Genomic DNA, 15,671 nt, shown 5'->3' with positions numbered 1-15,671 from the left:
CTGGGTAGTCAGTCAGCCCGATCCTGCACACAGTATAGGATGGCTCAGTGCATGTCCTGTGCTCAAAATGGCTCAGTGTATGTCCCATGCTCAAAATGGCTCAGTGCATGTCCCGTGCTCAAAATGGCTCAGTGCATGTCCCGTGGTCAAAACGGCTCAGTGTATGTCCCGTGGTCAAAATGTTGGATTAGAAGTCTTCAGTCTCAGCACTCTGGGCATTGCAGATCAGAAATTCTGAGTTGCAGGGAGTTACCCTACATGCTGAATGATGTCCCTGGCTCCTGTCTGTCATGAGCTCACTACATAGAGCAAACTGGTCTTGAACTCACTCACTGTGTCTTAATTTGCATTTCTCATGCTTAAAGATTTTGATCATGCTTTCCTGTGCTTATTTGCCATCTCTGTATCTTCTTTTCAACCTGGCCCATGATGCATTTAAAATACTGAATTGTCCTATAATTGAGTTTAGAGAGCTGTTTACATATTCTCATTGCACATCCTTTGTTATCATACATGTGATTGTCGGCACACCTTTTCATTCTCTTGGCAGTGTTTACCAGAGAACATAGTTGTTACTTTTGGAATCATTTAATTATCTTTTTTCTTTTGTGAATCATATCCTGTTGTCAAATCTTTAAAACCTGTTTTTATGTAAATTTTATAGACTTCATTTTTCCATTTGGGTATACCATCCTGTTTTAGTTAAAAAGTTGAGGCTGGAGTTCTATTGCTTAACATGCACAGTGCCTGCCCCCACCATTCCTCCCCACACACGTTAAACATACACTTTCCATCTATGCAGTTCTGCTCCAAGATGTCTGCCACATTTTAAATGAAAGCATATGTCCATACAAAGTCTGCTATATGAATAAAGAAGTGAGATGTAATAACGTATCAACCATGATTTCATTTCTGTAATGTACTTAGAAACACAAATTCAGTAATAGAAAGAGGACAAGTACTTGTCTGAGGCTAAGGATAATTGAGGAGGTAGAGAGAGGGATCCCAGAGAAGTTAAATGCCCATCTTGGGGGTGATGTATGCATTCACTATCCTGTGGTGCTCCTCATCAGGCTTAGGGTTATAGCTTAGCAGAGCACCTGCCTAGCAAGTACAAGGCCTTTAGTTCTCTCCCCAGCAAGGCAAAGCAAAACAAAATGTGGTTAAAGCCCCATACTAATCATTAAAATGTCGTGTGTCATATATCTGCCATACCTTAACATCCTGTTAGAAGAAATTCTTCTATTTGCAGTGGTTTATTAATCTAAAATCTAAACAAGTTCCATATGTTGCTGTTGTTTTGGTTTCTATATGTTCTGTAAAGTTCAGGGTCAACTCAACAGGCTTAGAATGTATGAACATACATTTCCAACAGGATCCAATTTGATAAGAATGTTTTTGTTTGTCTAAAGTCCACAAGCCAGCTTGTGAGCATACTTTAAGATTTCCTTATCTGTAAATCCTCTCCTCTTTCTCCCTCTCCTTCCTTCTGTCTCTTCCTTCTTTTCTTTGTGGGATAGGGTGCTGCATGTACTCTGCAAGTACTTTACCACTAAGGTACTTTTCTAGACCCTCCATGAACTTTTTTTTGTTTTTTTAATTTTTTGAGACAGAGTTTTTCTGTGTAACTTTGTGCCTTTCCTGGAACTCAATCTGTAGACCAGGCTGGTCTCAAACTCACAGAGATCTGCTTGCCTCTGCCTCCTGAGTGCTGGGATTAAAGGCATGTGCCACCACTGCCCAGTTCTCCATGAGCTTTAGAATCAGTTAAAAGAGCTCCTGTCTTGCTACTTGTTGATGACTTCCTGAGGACAAAAATACCCACACTGTTTTTGGCCATTGTCCTCTGAAATTCTTCATTTCTGAAGGATATTGTTACTGGATAGAGAATTCTGAACCAATCATTCGTTTCTTCCTGCAATAATAAAAAAGGTCTGCCATTTCTTTTTTTTTTTTTAAGTCTTTATTGGGATTAAATAGTTGTCATATTTATGGGGTGCAGTAGGTGATGCTGCTACACATGTATGCAATGTGTGAAGACCAGATCAAGGTAACTGGCATATTCACTGTCTTAGTTTGGGTTTCTATTGCTGTGAAGAGACACCATGACCATAGCAACTCTTATAAAGGAAAAATATTTAATTGGGGTGGTGCCACCTAACAATTGTCTTAATTACATTATTGAGATTTGCTATTGCCTTATAAAACACCATGGCCAAGGCAACTTATGAAAGGAAGCATTTTCAGACATTTAGTCCATTATCATCATGATGTGACTGGTGGCATGTGGGCAGACATGGTGATGGAGCTGAGAGTCCTACATCTTGACCTGCAGGCAACAGGAAGTGAACCGTCTCACTGGGTGTGGCTTGAGCATATATGAGACCTCAAAGCCTGCCTCCACAATGACATACTTCCTCTAACAAGGTCACACCTACTCCAACAAGGCCACACCTCCTAAGATGCCACTCCCTTTGGGGGCCAATTTCCTTCAAACCACTTCCACCATCTCAAACACTGTACAGTTCTTTGTCTCAGGAACATTCAAGATCTTCTCTATTAGATATTTTGGAAACATACAATTGTTGCTATAATTGATTAACTATATAATTAATAATAGATTAACTATCTGAGTTAATCTATTGTGCTGCTGAACACTAAAAGTTATTCCTCCTACCCAGCTCCACTCTGCTTTTGCACAGCATGTTGTGTGTTATTTGTGTGCATGTGTATATTCACCTGTGTGCAGAGGCCTGGGGTTAGGTGTCTTCCTTGATCAGTCTCCTTCACCTTATATATTGAGGAAGGGTCCCTTGCTGAACCCAAAAGCTTGCCATTTTGGCTTGTCTGGCTAGTCAGCTTGCTCTGGGAATTTTGTCTTTGTATCCTGTATGTTGAGATTACAGGTAGACCCCCACACCCACCCAGCTAGACGTCTCCCAGCTTTCCTATTAACAATCATCTTAATTACTTTGCTATTACCATATAAAACACCATGACCAAGTAAACTTATCAAAGGAAGCATTTAATTTGAGGATTCATGATTCCAGATGAGTAGAGTCTATGATCATCACGGTTGGGAGCATGGCAGCAGGCAGGCAGACAAGGCGCTGGAGCAGTAGGTGAGAGCTTATATCTTGAGATAACGAGAGAGAGAGAGAGAGAGAGAGAGAGAGAGAGAGAGAGAGAGAGAGAGAGAGAGAGAGAGAGAAGCTGAGCTAACTGGGAATGGAATGGGCTTCTGAAATCTCAAATCTCACCCCCAGTGACACTTCACCTCCCACAAAGCCATACCTCCTAATCCTTCCCAACCCATACTACCAAGGAGAGACTAAACATTCAAGTATATGAGCCCATGGAGGCCATTCTCATTCAAACTATCCTCTGTCTATCTCCGCCTCTCACCTTTCCCTGCCTCCAGGTACCACAATTTTACTCTCTACTTTGGTGAAATGAACGTCTCTAGCTTTTTCATATAATAGAGATAATAGATGTGGCATTTGTCTTCCTGTTCCTTATCTCAATGTCCCCCAGGCTCATTCATGCTGCTACAAATAAGATTTCATTATTTTTATGTTGGAATAAGATTCCATTATATAGCTATTCCATGTTTTATCTATTCATCCATTAATGGATGCTTAGGTAGACCCCGTATCTTGGCTATTGTGAACCAGAGTGGCAATAAGCTTGGCAGTGCAGGTACCTTGAAAGAGTGGCTTATTTCATTCCCTTTAGAATCATGCCCAGTAGTGGGATTGCTGGATTTTACAATAGTTCTATTTCTAGTTGTGGGTTTTTTTTAATTGCCATGCTGTTTTCCATAATGGCTGTACTAATATATATTCCCACTGACAGTATGTAAGAGTTCTTTCTTGGTATACCCTCCAGCATTTTGTCTTTTGGTAACAGCCTTTAAACTGGGCAGGATGTATGATTGTGGATTTCCCTTGCATTTCCCTGATTCTGCTGAGCAGATCTTACATCCTTGCTTGTGCCACTTCTTTCTGACCTACGATGGTTTCCGTGAGAAACTTGATGGCGTTCAAATGATTTTTTTCCCCTATAAGAAGTTGTGTGTTCCTTTATTTGCTTTCAAGATTTTTCTTTTTTTCTGTGTATTGGAGTCAGAAGTTTAGCAATGACAAAGCTTAGTGTGGATTTTCTCTAAGATCCTGACGTTTTTTGTTTTGTTTATTATAGAGTTTTTAGCCATTATTTTTCTGGATACCTCTTTGGAATTATTCCTCCCTCTAACTTTTGGTAGGTAAAGGCTCTCCGTGGCCAGGCAGCCAGGAGCAGGAGACACACGGCTGTTCTTGGTGTTCCTAAAGTACGAAGTAAAAATGACCTAGAGACTTTTTGTCACTTTGATATCTGTGGGCACTTATATATTTATGTGAGCTAGGTTTAAACTCATTAATAATAAACTCCAAGTCACCAATAATACATTGGTATCACATTAAGGAAAGAAATCCAAACACTTCCCCCAGGTGCCATTCACCAAGAGCAAGCCTAGATTTGAATTCTCTGCTTCACACTCCCTGTGTTCTCTGTCCTCTGTCTGTTAGGTGAGGCTGAATCTGTGTCTTCCTGAAGGTCTTAAGAATCTGTCTGTGTCTGTCTGAGTGTCTGTCACTCATCAAGGGCTTCTTTTACCTTTATTAATGAGCACAGAAAGCATCACATAGGGAAGGAATGAGAGCTACTTTACAGAGATCTTTATAGACTTTTACAGGGGATTAAGTCTTCCATTGTTTCTTCTTCCCTCCCTCCCTCCCTCCCTCCCTCCCTCCCTCCCTCCCTTCCTTTCCCTTCCCCTTCCTTCCTTCCTTCCTTCCTTCCTTCCTTCCTTCCTTCCTTCCTTCCTTTCCTCCCTCCCTCCTTCCTTCCTTCCTTTCTTTTTTTTATGAAATACAGAGTCTGCTAAGTAATATTTCACTGGAGCCTACAGGAGAATGCTTTAAAATGCTGGAAGGGAACCCCTTTTTGGTATTTGTTTTCTTTAAACATCAACAAACAGGACTTGATCTAAAAGTGAAGAAGTTCAACATTGTTGTGGAATATGTGTTTACACTGTGAAGATGTGTCTTTGCCAAGGTGCCTTCTGATTGGTTTAATGAAGAGCAGAATGAACAATAGCTAGACGGGAAGAGGTTAGGCAGAACTCTAGAGACAGAGAGGAGTCTGGGAAGAAGAAAGGCAGAGTCGCCAGCCAGCATGGAGAGGAAATGGGAGGTGCAAGATGGAAGAGAGGTAACACCACGTGGCAGAACATAGATTTAAAACTATGGGTTAATTTAAGTTATAAGTGCTAGTTGAGAAAAGCCTAAGCTAAAGGGTAAGCTTTTATAATTAATAATAAGTCTCCATGTCATTATTTGGGAGCTGGCTGGTGGGACAGAGAAAAGCTTGTTATACAACATGCCTGACACTGAGATTTTCATTAATTCAGTATTGTGCTTGCCTCAAAAAGCCTCTCCAATGACTTTTATCCACCTTATGTTTATTTGATAGAAGAGGGCACTGAGTTTAGTGTTGGGTGTTCTGTGTTACGTGGGTCAGTTGAAGGAAGAGGTCACTCCAAGGTGAATTTTTAGGCCTGTGTGGTAGCAGGGAGGTGAAGCCTCTGGTGGACTGGACCTCGAACAGCGGTGTATTTATTGATTGTGACACAAAGTTGTTTTTTTTGACAAGAAGTTCCTTGTACCAAAGCCTGATCTAATCTATATGTTTTCCTAAACGAAGGCATCTAGCCCCTGCTACCTTAGTCCTTATTATGTACCGTTTGCTGTACCCAATGATTCAAGAGCTTCAGGTGTGCCAGAAGCATCTGGTGACCAAAGTCATGCAAAGGCTATAAAGCTCCCCAAGAAAAACAATTACTGATTTCCACCAAGATTTCTTCAAGGTTAAAGTTCTTCTAGAAAACAGCTGTTCAGTTATGTTTACTCTTAATACAGTGACTCTGCTAGATTCCGACAACAGTTTACAGAGGTGAAGAGGGTAAGAAATGGCACAGACATCCACATACAGAATCGGGAATGGCACAGGCATCCACATACAGAATCGGGAATGGCACAGGCATCCACGTACAGAATCGGGAATGACACAGACATGCACATACAGAATCAGAAATGGCACAGGCATCCACATCCACACAGAATAGGAAATGGCACAGGTATGCACACACAGAATCGGGAATGACACAGACATGCACATACAGAATCGGAAATGACACAGACATGCACATACAGAATCGGGAATGGCACAGGCATGCACACACAGAATCGGGAATGGCACAGGCATGCACACATTGGTTTGAGAGACCACTATTCATGCTCTACCTCCTCTGCCCCCACTGCCATGCAGGTTATAATGACTCTGTAATCTTGAGAGTATTGATAGGTTTGCCTGGGTAAAAAACCCATTTAGGTTTCCAGAAGAGAAATGGCTTATCACCTATATAAAGGTTAAGTACTCTCTAGAAGGCCATTTAATCAAAGTAAGTTTATCAGAGACCGACACAGTTTTGAAGATGAAAAGCCCAATTGTTCAATTCAAAGGTTCTCAGAGGCTCTATAATCCGTTACCATGTTCATTTCCTAAAGACCAAGAATATTCTATATCTACCAATATACACCGAAATTAAAAAAATCCCAACTTACTACCTTCTATTCACATAAAGTATGTTTTCTTGAATATGCAGGCCTGTTGCCATGACTATCTGCTGGTACAGGCAGGGTTGTGCTGTGAAGAGTAGTAACTGAAAAGATATTTGTAGCTTAGCACAAAAAATGTTTATTTCTCGCTCACACAAAATTTATTGTGGGTGGCTCTGACTCCTGGACATGAGGCCTCCCATATGGTGACTCATGGGCTGCTCCTGTGTTTAGGCAGTTCCATTCAACACAAGCCTCCCTCCCCCAATCACTGTAGCAGGCAGAAGAGAGGCTTGATAATCTCAAATAGCATTTACTGTCTCAGCCTACAGATGCCTCATCATTTCTGCTCACATTTCATTAGTCATAATAGTCACATGGCCCTGGTTACTTGAAAGGGCAGTTGAGAAAACCTGTTTTCTGTGTGTCTAGAAGAAGAAGAGAATGAGACACTTTCAACATTAGCAATGTCTGCATAACAAAGCATTGACTATGTCTTTCATATGGCACAGGATTAGCCACATAGAAACACCGAGCTGCCTTCTTGTGTGCCATGGGGATTGCCTTCTGAGCAGTTCTTCTCTTCTCTCTCTCTCCAGTAAAAGCCACATAAGAGCAGGGGGATGTGATGTGAGGCGCAGGAGGAAGGAAAGGAAAACACAACCCGTAGGATGCATCTTACTTACCCAACACTTTGGTCTTTGCAAGTATCTGAAAATCCTATTCCATCTTTTTTCTTCCTACACAGGACACTTTGTGCTTTTTTAATAAACGTCTAAGAATATTAAAGTCTTGAGAAGTCTTCTGAACACAAATGAAGAGATAAAAGGAAATAAGCTTTAGTGCTATTTTGGGCCTCCCAGTGCAGAACTATCAGAAACAAAATTTTGTTGTTTATAAAGTCCTCAGTACAGGCATTTTGTTACAGTAGCCTAAGCAAATCAGGACAGCTCCTCTAAGTAAGTCATGGGGTTTTTGACCTCTTCAGGCCCAATTCCAGATAAATAGCCAAATTTTTGAAAAACAAAACAAAACAAAACAAAACTTCCAATAGGAAACTATTATGATGTAACATTTTTATCTAATGACTGCAATATCCTGCTCATTCTACATGTTCTTGGACCTGTTTCTTGAAACCCCCAGAGACCACCAAGGAGCCGGTTTCTGAAGCACGTAACAGTCCTTTTATTGTCATGTTCAAACCTGGGCCACCGCCAGGCAGATGGAGGGAAACGCTGCAGCGGTGGGCCCAGGGGTAGAGAGTTTTTAAAGGGAAAAATGGCAAACTGGGAATTACATGCTTTGGCATCTTGGGATTGGGTAGAAGGGATATGAGGCAAGGTGATTTTTTGAAACTATTGGTCTAGACTTTTGGCACGAAACCACAACTTGCTGAGCAGGATTATCTGGGCTGCTCAGCAGGATTATCTGAGTATCTTCAAGGGCCATAAACCACAGACAAAATGTCTGCAAGAGCATACTGCCCTGTCTGTAGCGGTTCGAGTTGTCATGGCACATTTCTGAGGTCCTTCCTGGAACTGAGTACAGCAGGTGCTCTACGATGGTGGCCCTTCCCTAAGATGGAGTCTGCATTGCCTTCACACTGGTGACTGACACTCCTGAGGGCTGACTGCTTAAATGTAGTCTGGTTTTGTGACTGCTTCAACCAATCTAGTACAGTGGACAGGATATCATGTAGATTCTGAAATAGGTCATGAAAGTGAATGTAGCTTTTGCCCTGTCCTCTTGCTATTACTTCTCTTGGGGTGCTCACTTGAAGAACAGAGGTGCCTATGAGGAAGGTGAGCAGCCACATGGAAAGGCTACAGGTGGATAATTCAGGGGACAGCTGCAGCTGAGTTCTAAATTACAGCCCGTATCTCTTGCCAGCCATGAAGGGCCTCCATATTCTAGACTCAGCCACTGACTGAGTTACTGACAAGATACATTGTTGAAGCCACTGAAACTGTGAGTCTGTTGTGTAGTAACCAGAGAGTATAAATACATATTTAAATAATGTCCAAGCTCCTATATCTCATATAAATCTCACCCTTGACTCGTCATTGGGATCAGTGGGAAAGTCACCTAAGATGTAACTGTAAAGCTGATGCCACCTTGTCTTTGGTTCAGTGTTTTCATAAGGCAAACATTCCTCAAATTTGGAAATCAAGGTGACCTCAGCTGTTTGGTTTTTTGTTTGTTTGTTTGTTTTATTGTGAAAGGTCTCACGTGTTTACTAAGTAGCAAATTCCAGATCCTCCTGTCTCCACCTCCAAAGCTCTGGGATTACAGGCATGCACTACCATGCCCGACTCATTTCTCCATTCTTCTTCCCTTGGTCCCTCTCTGGATATCTTTCCTTTTTTTTTCTCCCCCACTTCACTCCTCCTTTACTCTTTCTTCTTGTTGGCCTCCTTGTTATCCCAACTTCCCAATGCTTGGCATCTATTTGCAGGAAGCTGCCTCCAACTCTTCACAGCTGGATTCATTAATTAGCAATGCCCATTGCAGAGATGAAGCCCAAGGAAAGGGCCGAGGAAACCACCACAGCGGGGTCCTCTATTCCGCCCCTCTTAACAGGCTTTGGCTTGACTGAGGGCCCCGAGGCTGGGCTCCCTGCCCGGGTGGCCGTGGCGAGTGATTACGCGCCTGCCGGCGGCTCCCCTGATGACGCTGGGGCAGTGCATTCCACAGACACCAGACACCGCAACGGCGCGCCTCCCACGCTCCCCGCGACGAAGTCACGCTCCACCGGGGCAAGATGGCGCTGTCCCTGTAGCAGCGTGAGGGGGGCGGGTCGTGAGTCATGTGACCTCGCCCGCCTGCCGCGCGGCCCCGACTGCCCCAGGCACGCGCCTGCCGCCGGGAGTCCCGCTTTGGCCGGGCGAGCGGTGCCACTGCCCCACTAGGGCGCGTCCTCGCAGGTCCCCCCGGCTAGGTCACGACAATCTGTCCCAGCCACGAACCGACCCCGGGGCCGTGAGGCTAAGGGTCGGGGAGGCGTGGGGAGGCCAAGGGGCTGCAGAACTGCTTCCCGGGGGACGGGGGTCCAGGCAGCCTTGGGGAGGCGGGGAGATCGCAGCTCCGCAACCCGGACTGACCGTCCTGGAGTCCTGGCGCACAGCCGAGTGTGCGGGGCCAGGCTGTGGACCCTCAGGGCCTCCTGCCCAAGCCTTGGCTGCCCACGGGGTCTAGCCCTCGCCCTCCCAGCTCCGATCACTAGGCTGGGGCATTTCTTGGGGGTTCGCACCACCCTAGCCTCGAAGCCAGTAGCATTGAAATAATAGATTCGGCCAAGTGTGCCCTTCCCCATAGGGAGAGGGGAGCAGAGCGTGCGTGGGTCCTCCGCAGCCACCGATGTCTCTGCAGGGTGGGCTTGGCCGCGGCGCCCCCCCACTCTCGGGAGGAGGGCCCAGCGATGCGCTGTGACCGTGCCGCCTCCATGTGGCTGCTGACGGGCCCAGGGGGGGAGCAGGCATGGGGCGCGGCCGCGCCTCCCTCCCACCCCTGCTCGCGGACTGCTGGCTAGGCTATGAGCAGACGTGAGGGGCCAGCCTCCCGCCCGGCTCTGCAGGACGCTGCTTGGCACCCGCGCGTCGCTCCCTCCGCGCCCGGGCCAGGAGCGGCTGTGCGCGGGGCTCCGAGGCCGGCCGGGCGAGCGCAAGCCCCCGGCTTCGCTATGGGGCACAACAACAGCTGGGTGTCGCCGAACGCCAGCCACCCGCGCAACACGTCGGGTGCCGAGGCTGGCGCCAACCTCAGCGCGCTCGGGGAGCTGAGCGAGGCGCAGCTGTACCGCCAGTTCACAACCACCGTGCAGGTTGTCATCTTCATCGGCTCGCTGCTCGGTAAGCCGCCCCGCGGGGCCACCAGCCAGGCCGGTCTTCCCCGAGGACACGAGAGCCTCGGTGGGGTACGGGGTGCTTTGGCTATGTGTGGAGAGTTGAAGGAGGTTTAAGAATGCCCCGGTAACTGCCGTGGAGTTAAGCGAGTTGGGACAGGGCTTCTTTTGGCTGGAGGATGGATGGTACGGGATTCTGGCGGAAGACCTGTCCACACAGCCGTTGCCCAACGCTTCGGGCTCCGCGCATCACCACTTACCTCCTGGAGCCCCGAGCATCGCTGCCTCTAGCTCTTGTTTACAAATAGGAGCAAGGATTCTGTGGGAATTTGTTGCTGATGAAGGAATGTTACTCAATGAAAGATGTGTTTTGGCGTCACCATCTGTTTCCTATATATGATAATTATTTTTGAAAGAGTTCTATTTTGCGTGTCAGTTTTGGCTTGATTCTTAGGAACGCCACCGACCGGCTAAAAGAGCGCGTGAAGTTAAACTTTATACTGCCTTCAGATAATTTTACAATCTCCGAGTAACACGATATCCGTTCTACTTCTCTACCTGTGTTTTAAGTGCAGAACAGAGTCAGGGGGAAAAAAAAGGGAAGGAAGGAAGAGAGAAAAGAAATCTCAAACCACACACAATACAATTTTTACCTGTTCAGAGGGGATTTAAAAATTGATCAAAATGAGGTCCCCGCCCCCATTACAGGGCCTTGAATCAATTTCAAAAAGAGCTGGAGGACCTACGAAGGATGAAGGAATTACTGTCCATGGGATTTCTTTGCGCAATAGCTAGTAAGATGTGTGTGGGCTAGCGTGAGAATCACCTGTACTTCGTTCGACCCACTCTTGAATGGTGCTTGTTCTTTAGGGCTACTCTTTTAAACGATGAACAACAGTACAATCACTACTGCTTTCCACTGAGGTTTGGCAAACATAACGGATGCTAGCAAACATATCTAAGTTCTCTGTTGTGGCGTTTATAAGAACGTGAAAAGATTACAATTTATGTGTGGATGTTGTGGAGAAGTCAGTGTTTCAAAGTCAGAATAGATTTTATTTCCTAGACTCTTGGGAATTTCCATGGAAACCAAGATATCTGAGATATTAAAAGACCATATTTGGAAAAAAATTAATGTTTGGAATTTCCCTTCATACTTTCTCAAATTGTCATCTTTCTAGTCTGTTCTGTTGTAATAATTACCATTCCTTTATGTCCTGAGGGCATTTTCAGGTTTAGACATCTGTGTGACTTTTCAGGTGGACTATTAAATACACGTTTAGAAAATAAACCCTATGTTTCAAATATTTCCAAGATTCATTTAACAATCACTACCTAAACATTTACTATGCAAGGTACTGTACAAAGAGTTAAATTCCAATATTGTTTCATGTAAAATATATGTTAAGAGAAAGGCAGGAAAAATGACTGTGGGTTTTTCAAATATATTCCCCTCCTATTATACATATGCATATATGAATAACTTTCTCCCATGGCAACTTTGTTGAATTTTTTTTCATGGATTGAATCTAAAAAGTTAAGTATTAATGGAGTAGAAGATAGCAGTCTCTGAAAGACATATCAAACAGTGGGCATTTAAATGTTATTTCTGCTATCCATCTGTGTTTTTCTCATTTCTGTCTTTGCTCTGGATTCAGGAATTCCTAGGTCATCTGCTCTTATCTCTATTCTTTCCCACACAGTACTTGTAAGTGACATGCAAGACTGCCTTCATGGATATCTCTACAAAAGAGACTCATTTCCCCCAGATCTTTGGTTATGCCTGACTGCACCTACTGAGAATTCCATTTGCTCTATTCTATTTTCAGAAAATACAAATATAGATAGCATTTCATGTTTCTTTGAAAACATAGCCGAATCATAATATTGTCCTGTGAGCTTATTCCTTGTGGGTGTTCTTGAATCATTGTTCTTCAAGGTTCTGATCCATTCAAACACATCTACGTATATGCAGATTTTCCTGGAAATGACAATTGAAGCTTCACACTTAAGATCCAACGCTATGTCCACTTATACGCTAGGCAAGTAAACTTGGGACTATAGCTCCAAAGTCCATACATAAATAGAGCAAAGTCATAGGTTAGAAGTACGAGGAAGGTGAAATCGGGGAGGTTGGAGTATGTCTAATGAAAGATTAACCGTGACTTACTCTGCTTACTTCCCGCCACCAAACATAGGCAAATGAGTTGTTCTTTACTCTTTCTCTTTAAACAAATAGAAACACTCTTTGCATACCCCCCAAATAGATTCTCTTTCCTAGGCTTCAGAGACTCATGGATATGTGGGAATACTTTCCTTGCACTTGCAGAATTGTAAGCACGTTTTTAGTTCTCTGTAACTAGAAAAATGTCCCAGCAGCTTGGAATAACTGTAGTATTTCAGTTATAGGGAACTTTATTTATTGTGCTGAAAATGATTCAAGAATTATATATATAAAATTGCTCAAATAATATGCCTTTTGGGGATCTGAGTAAATGAGTCTTCTTTCTCAGCCTTCATGATACAAAAACTTGGGATACCTTCAGTTACGTAGGCATGCTGGAAGAGAGTCAAATAATTCATGTCCTTCAATAGGTGGCTCACACCACTTCTAGACGTCAACAATGGGAAATCAAAGACGTAGATTTGGAATCACCATGGCCAATAAGGCTGAACTCCGCCAGGCAAGGTGGCACACACCTTTAATCCCAGCACTCAGGAGACAGAAGCAGGCAGATCTCTAAGTTTGAGGCCAGCCCGGTCTACAGAGGGAGTTCCAGGACAGCCAGGGCTACTCAGAGAAACCTTGTCTCAAAAAACAAACAAACAAACAAACAGACAGACAACCAAACTCCATAGGACTGATCTTTCTTTTTCCCAGTCTCCTTGAATTCACAATGAAAATCCCCACAGAGCTACATTTCTCTTTGTTGCTTTGGCTTAGAAAGGTCAGTAGCTATGGCTGACTATTACTGCCAAGCTGCTCCTACACAGATCACTTGTCACCTGCGCCTGTCATCCTTGGAGGCATGGAAGACATTTTTATAAATGAACTGCCCGTTAAAGAAAGTCACCAAATGTGAACAATAGCCAACATGTAAGTATTCTACACCAAAATTTATCTTAAAGTGTTTTAAAATATAGAGATCAGCCTTTTTCTTTCTTGTGGAGCCAATATGTATATATGGTTCTCATTTTTTAAGTTGGCTTCCTTTTGCAACCGTTATGCCCTGAATATTGCTAGGTAACCAGTCTCCTGCATTCATATGTTGCAGATCTAACCCCCGTGTGATGGTCTTTAGGAAGTGGACCTTTTAGAGAAAATTTAGATGAGATCAGGTTTAGTGCTAAAGAGCTCACAGACTCTGTCTGTCCATCTTGTGAAGATGTAGCAGGAAGGCAGTTGTCTGCAAGTCAGAAAGAGGCCCTTCCCCAGAACCTACCCACCCTGCCATCTGATCTGGGACTTCCTAGCTTCCAGAACTGTAGAAATAAATGTTGTTCAAGCCACCCCGTATATGGTTTTTTTGTTTGTTTGTTTGTTTTAAGCAGGGTTTCTTTGTGTAGCTCTGGCTGTCCTGGAACGCTCTATGTAGACCAGCCTGCTTAGAACCTGGAGATCCTCCTCCTGCCTCTGCCTCCCAAGGGCTGGGATTAAAGGTGTGCACTACCATGCCTGGATGTTTGTTTGTTTGTTAATAGCAGTCTGTGCAGCCATGATACTTACAGTGGTGTATAGTGAATCACTGTGAAACTGATAACCACCAAGTAAAGGTTCTCTATCACCTTTTGTCTTATTCTTTCAAAGCAGGGTCTCTCACTGAACCTGCAGCTAGGCTGTTGGCCAGGAAGCCCCAGCCATCTTCCCGTCACTGCCCCCACATCACTAGGATTACACCTTGGCCTTTCACATGTGTGCTGGGATCCGAACTCAGGTCCTGACGCTTGCAGAGTAAACACTCATACCCACTGAGCCATCTCTGTGGCCCTAAAGTATTCATTTTAAAGAAAAGACGGAGAGAAGGTGGATGCTGCTCAGTTAGGTAGAGTGCTCACCTAGCATGGAAGAGACCATTTGTTTGGTTCAAGCACTGGGGCTGAGGTGAGGGGAGGAAGGGGCCAGGGAATGGCTTCTTGAATCTGTTTAACAGAGAGATGAAATATATAAACTCCATTTTACCTCATGCTTATTTTTTATAGTCTTCCAGCAAAATCACATGGTACAACAACATGTTCTTGATACTTAAAAGAAACATATATTTGTGCCTTTGATACTAGCTGGATAATTCTTAGAGTTTCTTAGCTAAATGTTGACAGGTGATATGCTAGCTTGTGCTCATAATTCATAATTACACAGAATAATTTTTAGTTAACCATAATTATAGACATTAGTAATATAATATCAGCTACCTTACATCTATATGTTGTTTCTGTTTTGGCATGTCTAGAAACCTGGACAGATGATATAAAAAAAAAATAAGGTGTCCTAGTCAGGTGTGGTGTTGCACACTTATAATTCCAGCATTTGGGAGGTGGAGGCAGGAAGATCAGGAGTTCAAGGCCAACCATAGCTACATAGTGAGTTCAAGGCCAGACTGAGATACACAGGATTCTGTACACACATGCGCGCGCGCACACACATACACACACTCACGTGGAGATAGAGAGGGAGGGAGGGAGGGAGGGAGAGAGAGAGAAAGAGAGAGAGAGAGAGAGAGAGAGAGAGAGAGAGAGAGAGAGAGAGAGAGAGAAGGTATATCCTAAACTGCCCTAAAGAGTCAGGATATGGTGGCAGGGTCAGTAATTAGCCTGGGTAGATACTGAATCCAATTGCCCCATCTTTGATTTTCATAGGATAGAAGCATACTTCACCCATTCCCCTCTCTCCATTTTTTATGCTTGTGTGTGTGCATGTACATATACAAATGCCTGTGCCTGGGAAGGCCAGAGGAGAACCTTGGGGTCACCTTCAGGTATTTCTACCACCTCCTTTTGAGACAGGATCTCTCACTGGCCTGTAGCTTATTAATTGGGCTGCACTGACTGGCCTCTGAGCCCCAGAGATCTCCTTGTCTCTACATCATGAGCTCTGGAGTTACAAGTTACTACCACCGTGCCTGACTTTTTTTTTTTTTTTGATTTTTAGAGACAGGGTTTCTCTGTGTAGCTTT

At 44.1% G+C, this 15,671-nt stretch overlaps 1 protein-coding gene across 1 annotated transcript in view; it reads left to right on the top strand.

Moving 5' to 3' along the window:
* Positions 1-9,492: 9,492 nt before the first annotated feature.
* Gpr176 (G protein-coupled receptor 176) overlaps positions 9,493-15,671 on the top strand; it is a 106,407-nt gene continuing 100,228 nt past the window's right edge. The window contains exon 1 of the mRNA XM_052724374.1: positions 9,493-10,507. Coding sequence (XP_052580334.1) covers positions 10,192-10,507 — 316 coding nt within the window. The 5' untranslated portion in view covers positions 9,493-10,191. The remainder of the gene's footprint in view (positions 10,508-15,671) is intronic.

Source organism: Peromyscus californicus, unplaced genomic scaffold, assembly GCF_007827085.1.
Source record: "Peromyscus californicus insignis strain IS unplaced genomic scaffold, ASM782708v3 Scaffold_7__1_contigs__length_154581171, whole genome shotgun sequence".
NCBI classification, from domain to species: domain Eukaryota; kingdom Metazoa; phylum Chordata; class Mammalia; order Rodentia; family Cricetidae; genus Peromyscus; species Peromyscus californicus.
This window is presented reverse-complemented; position numbering and strand designations above follow the sequence as displayed.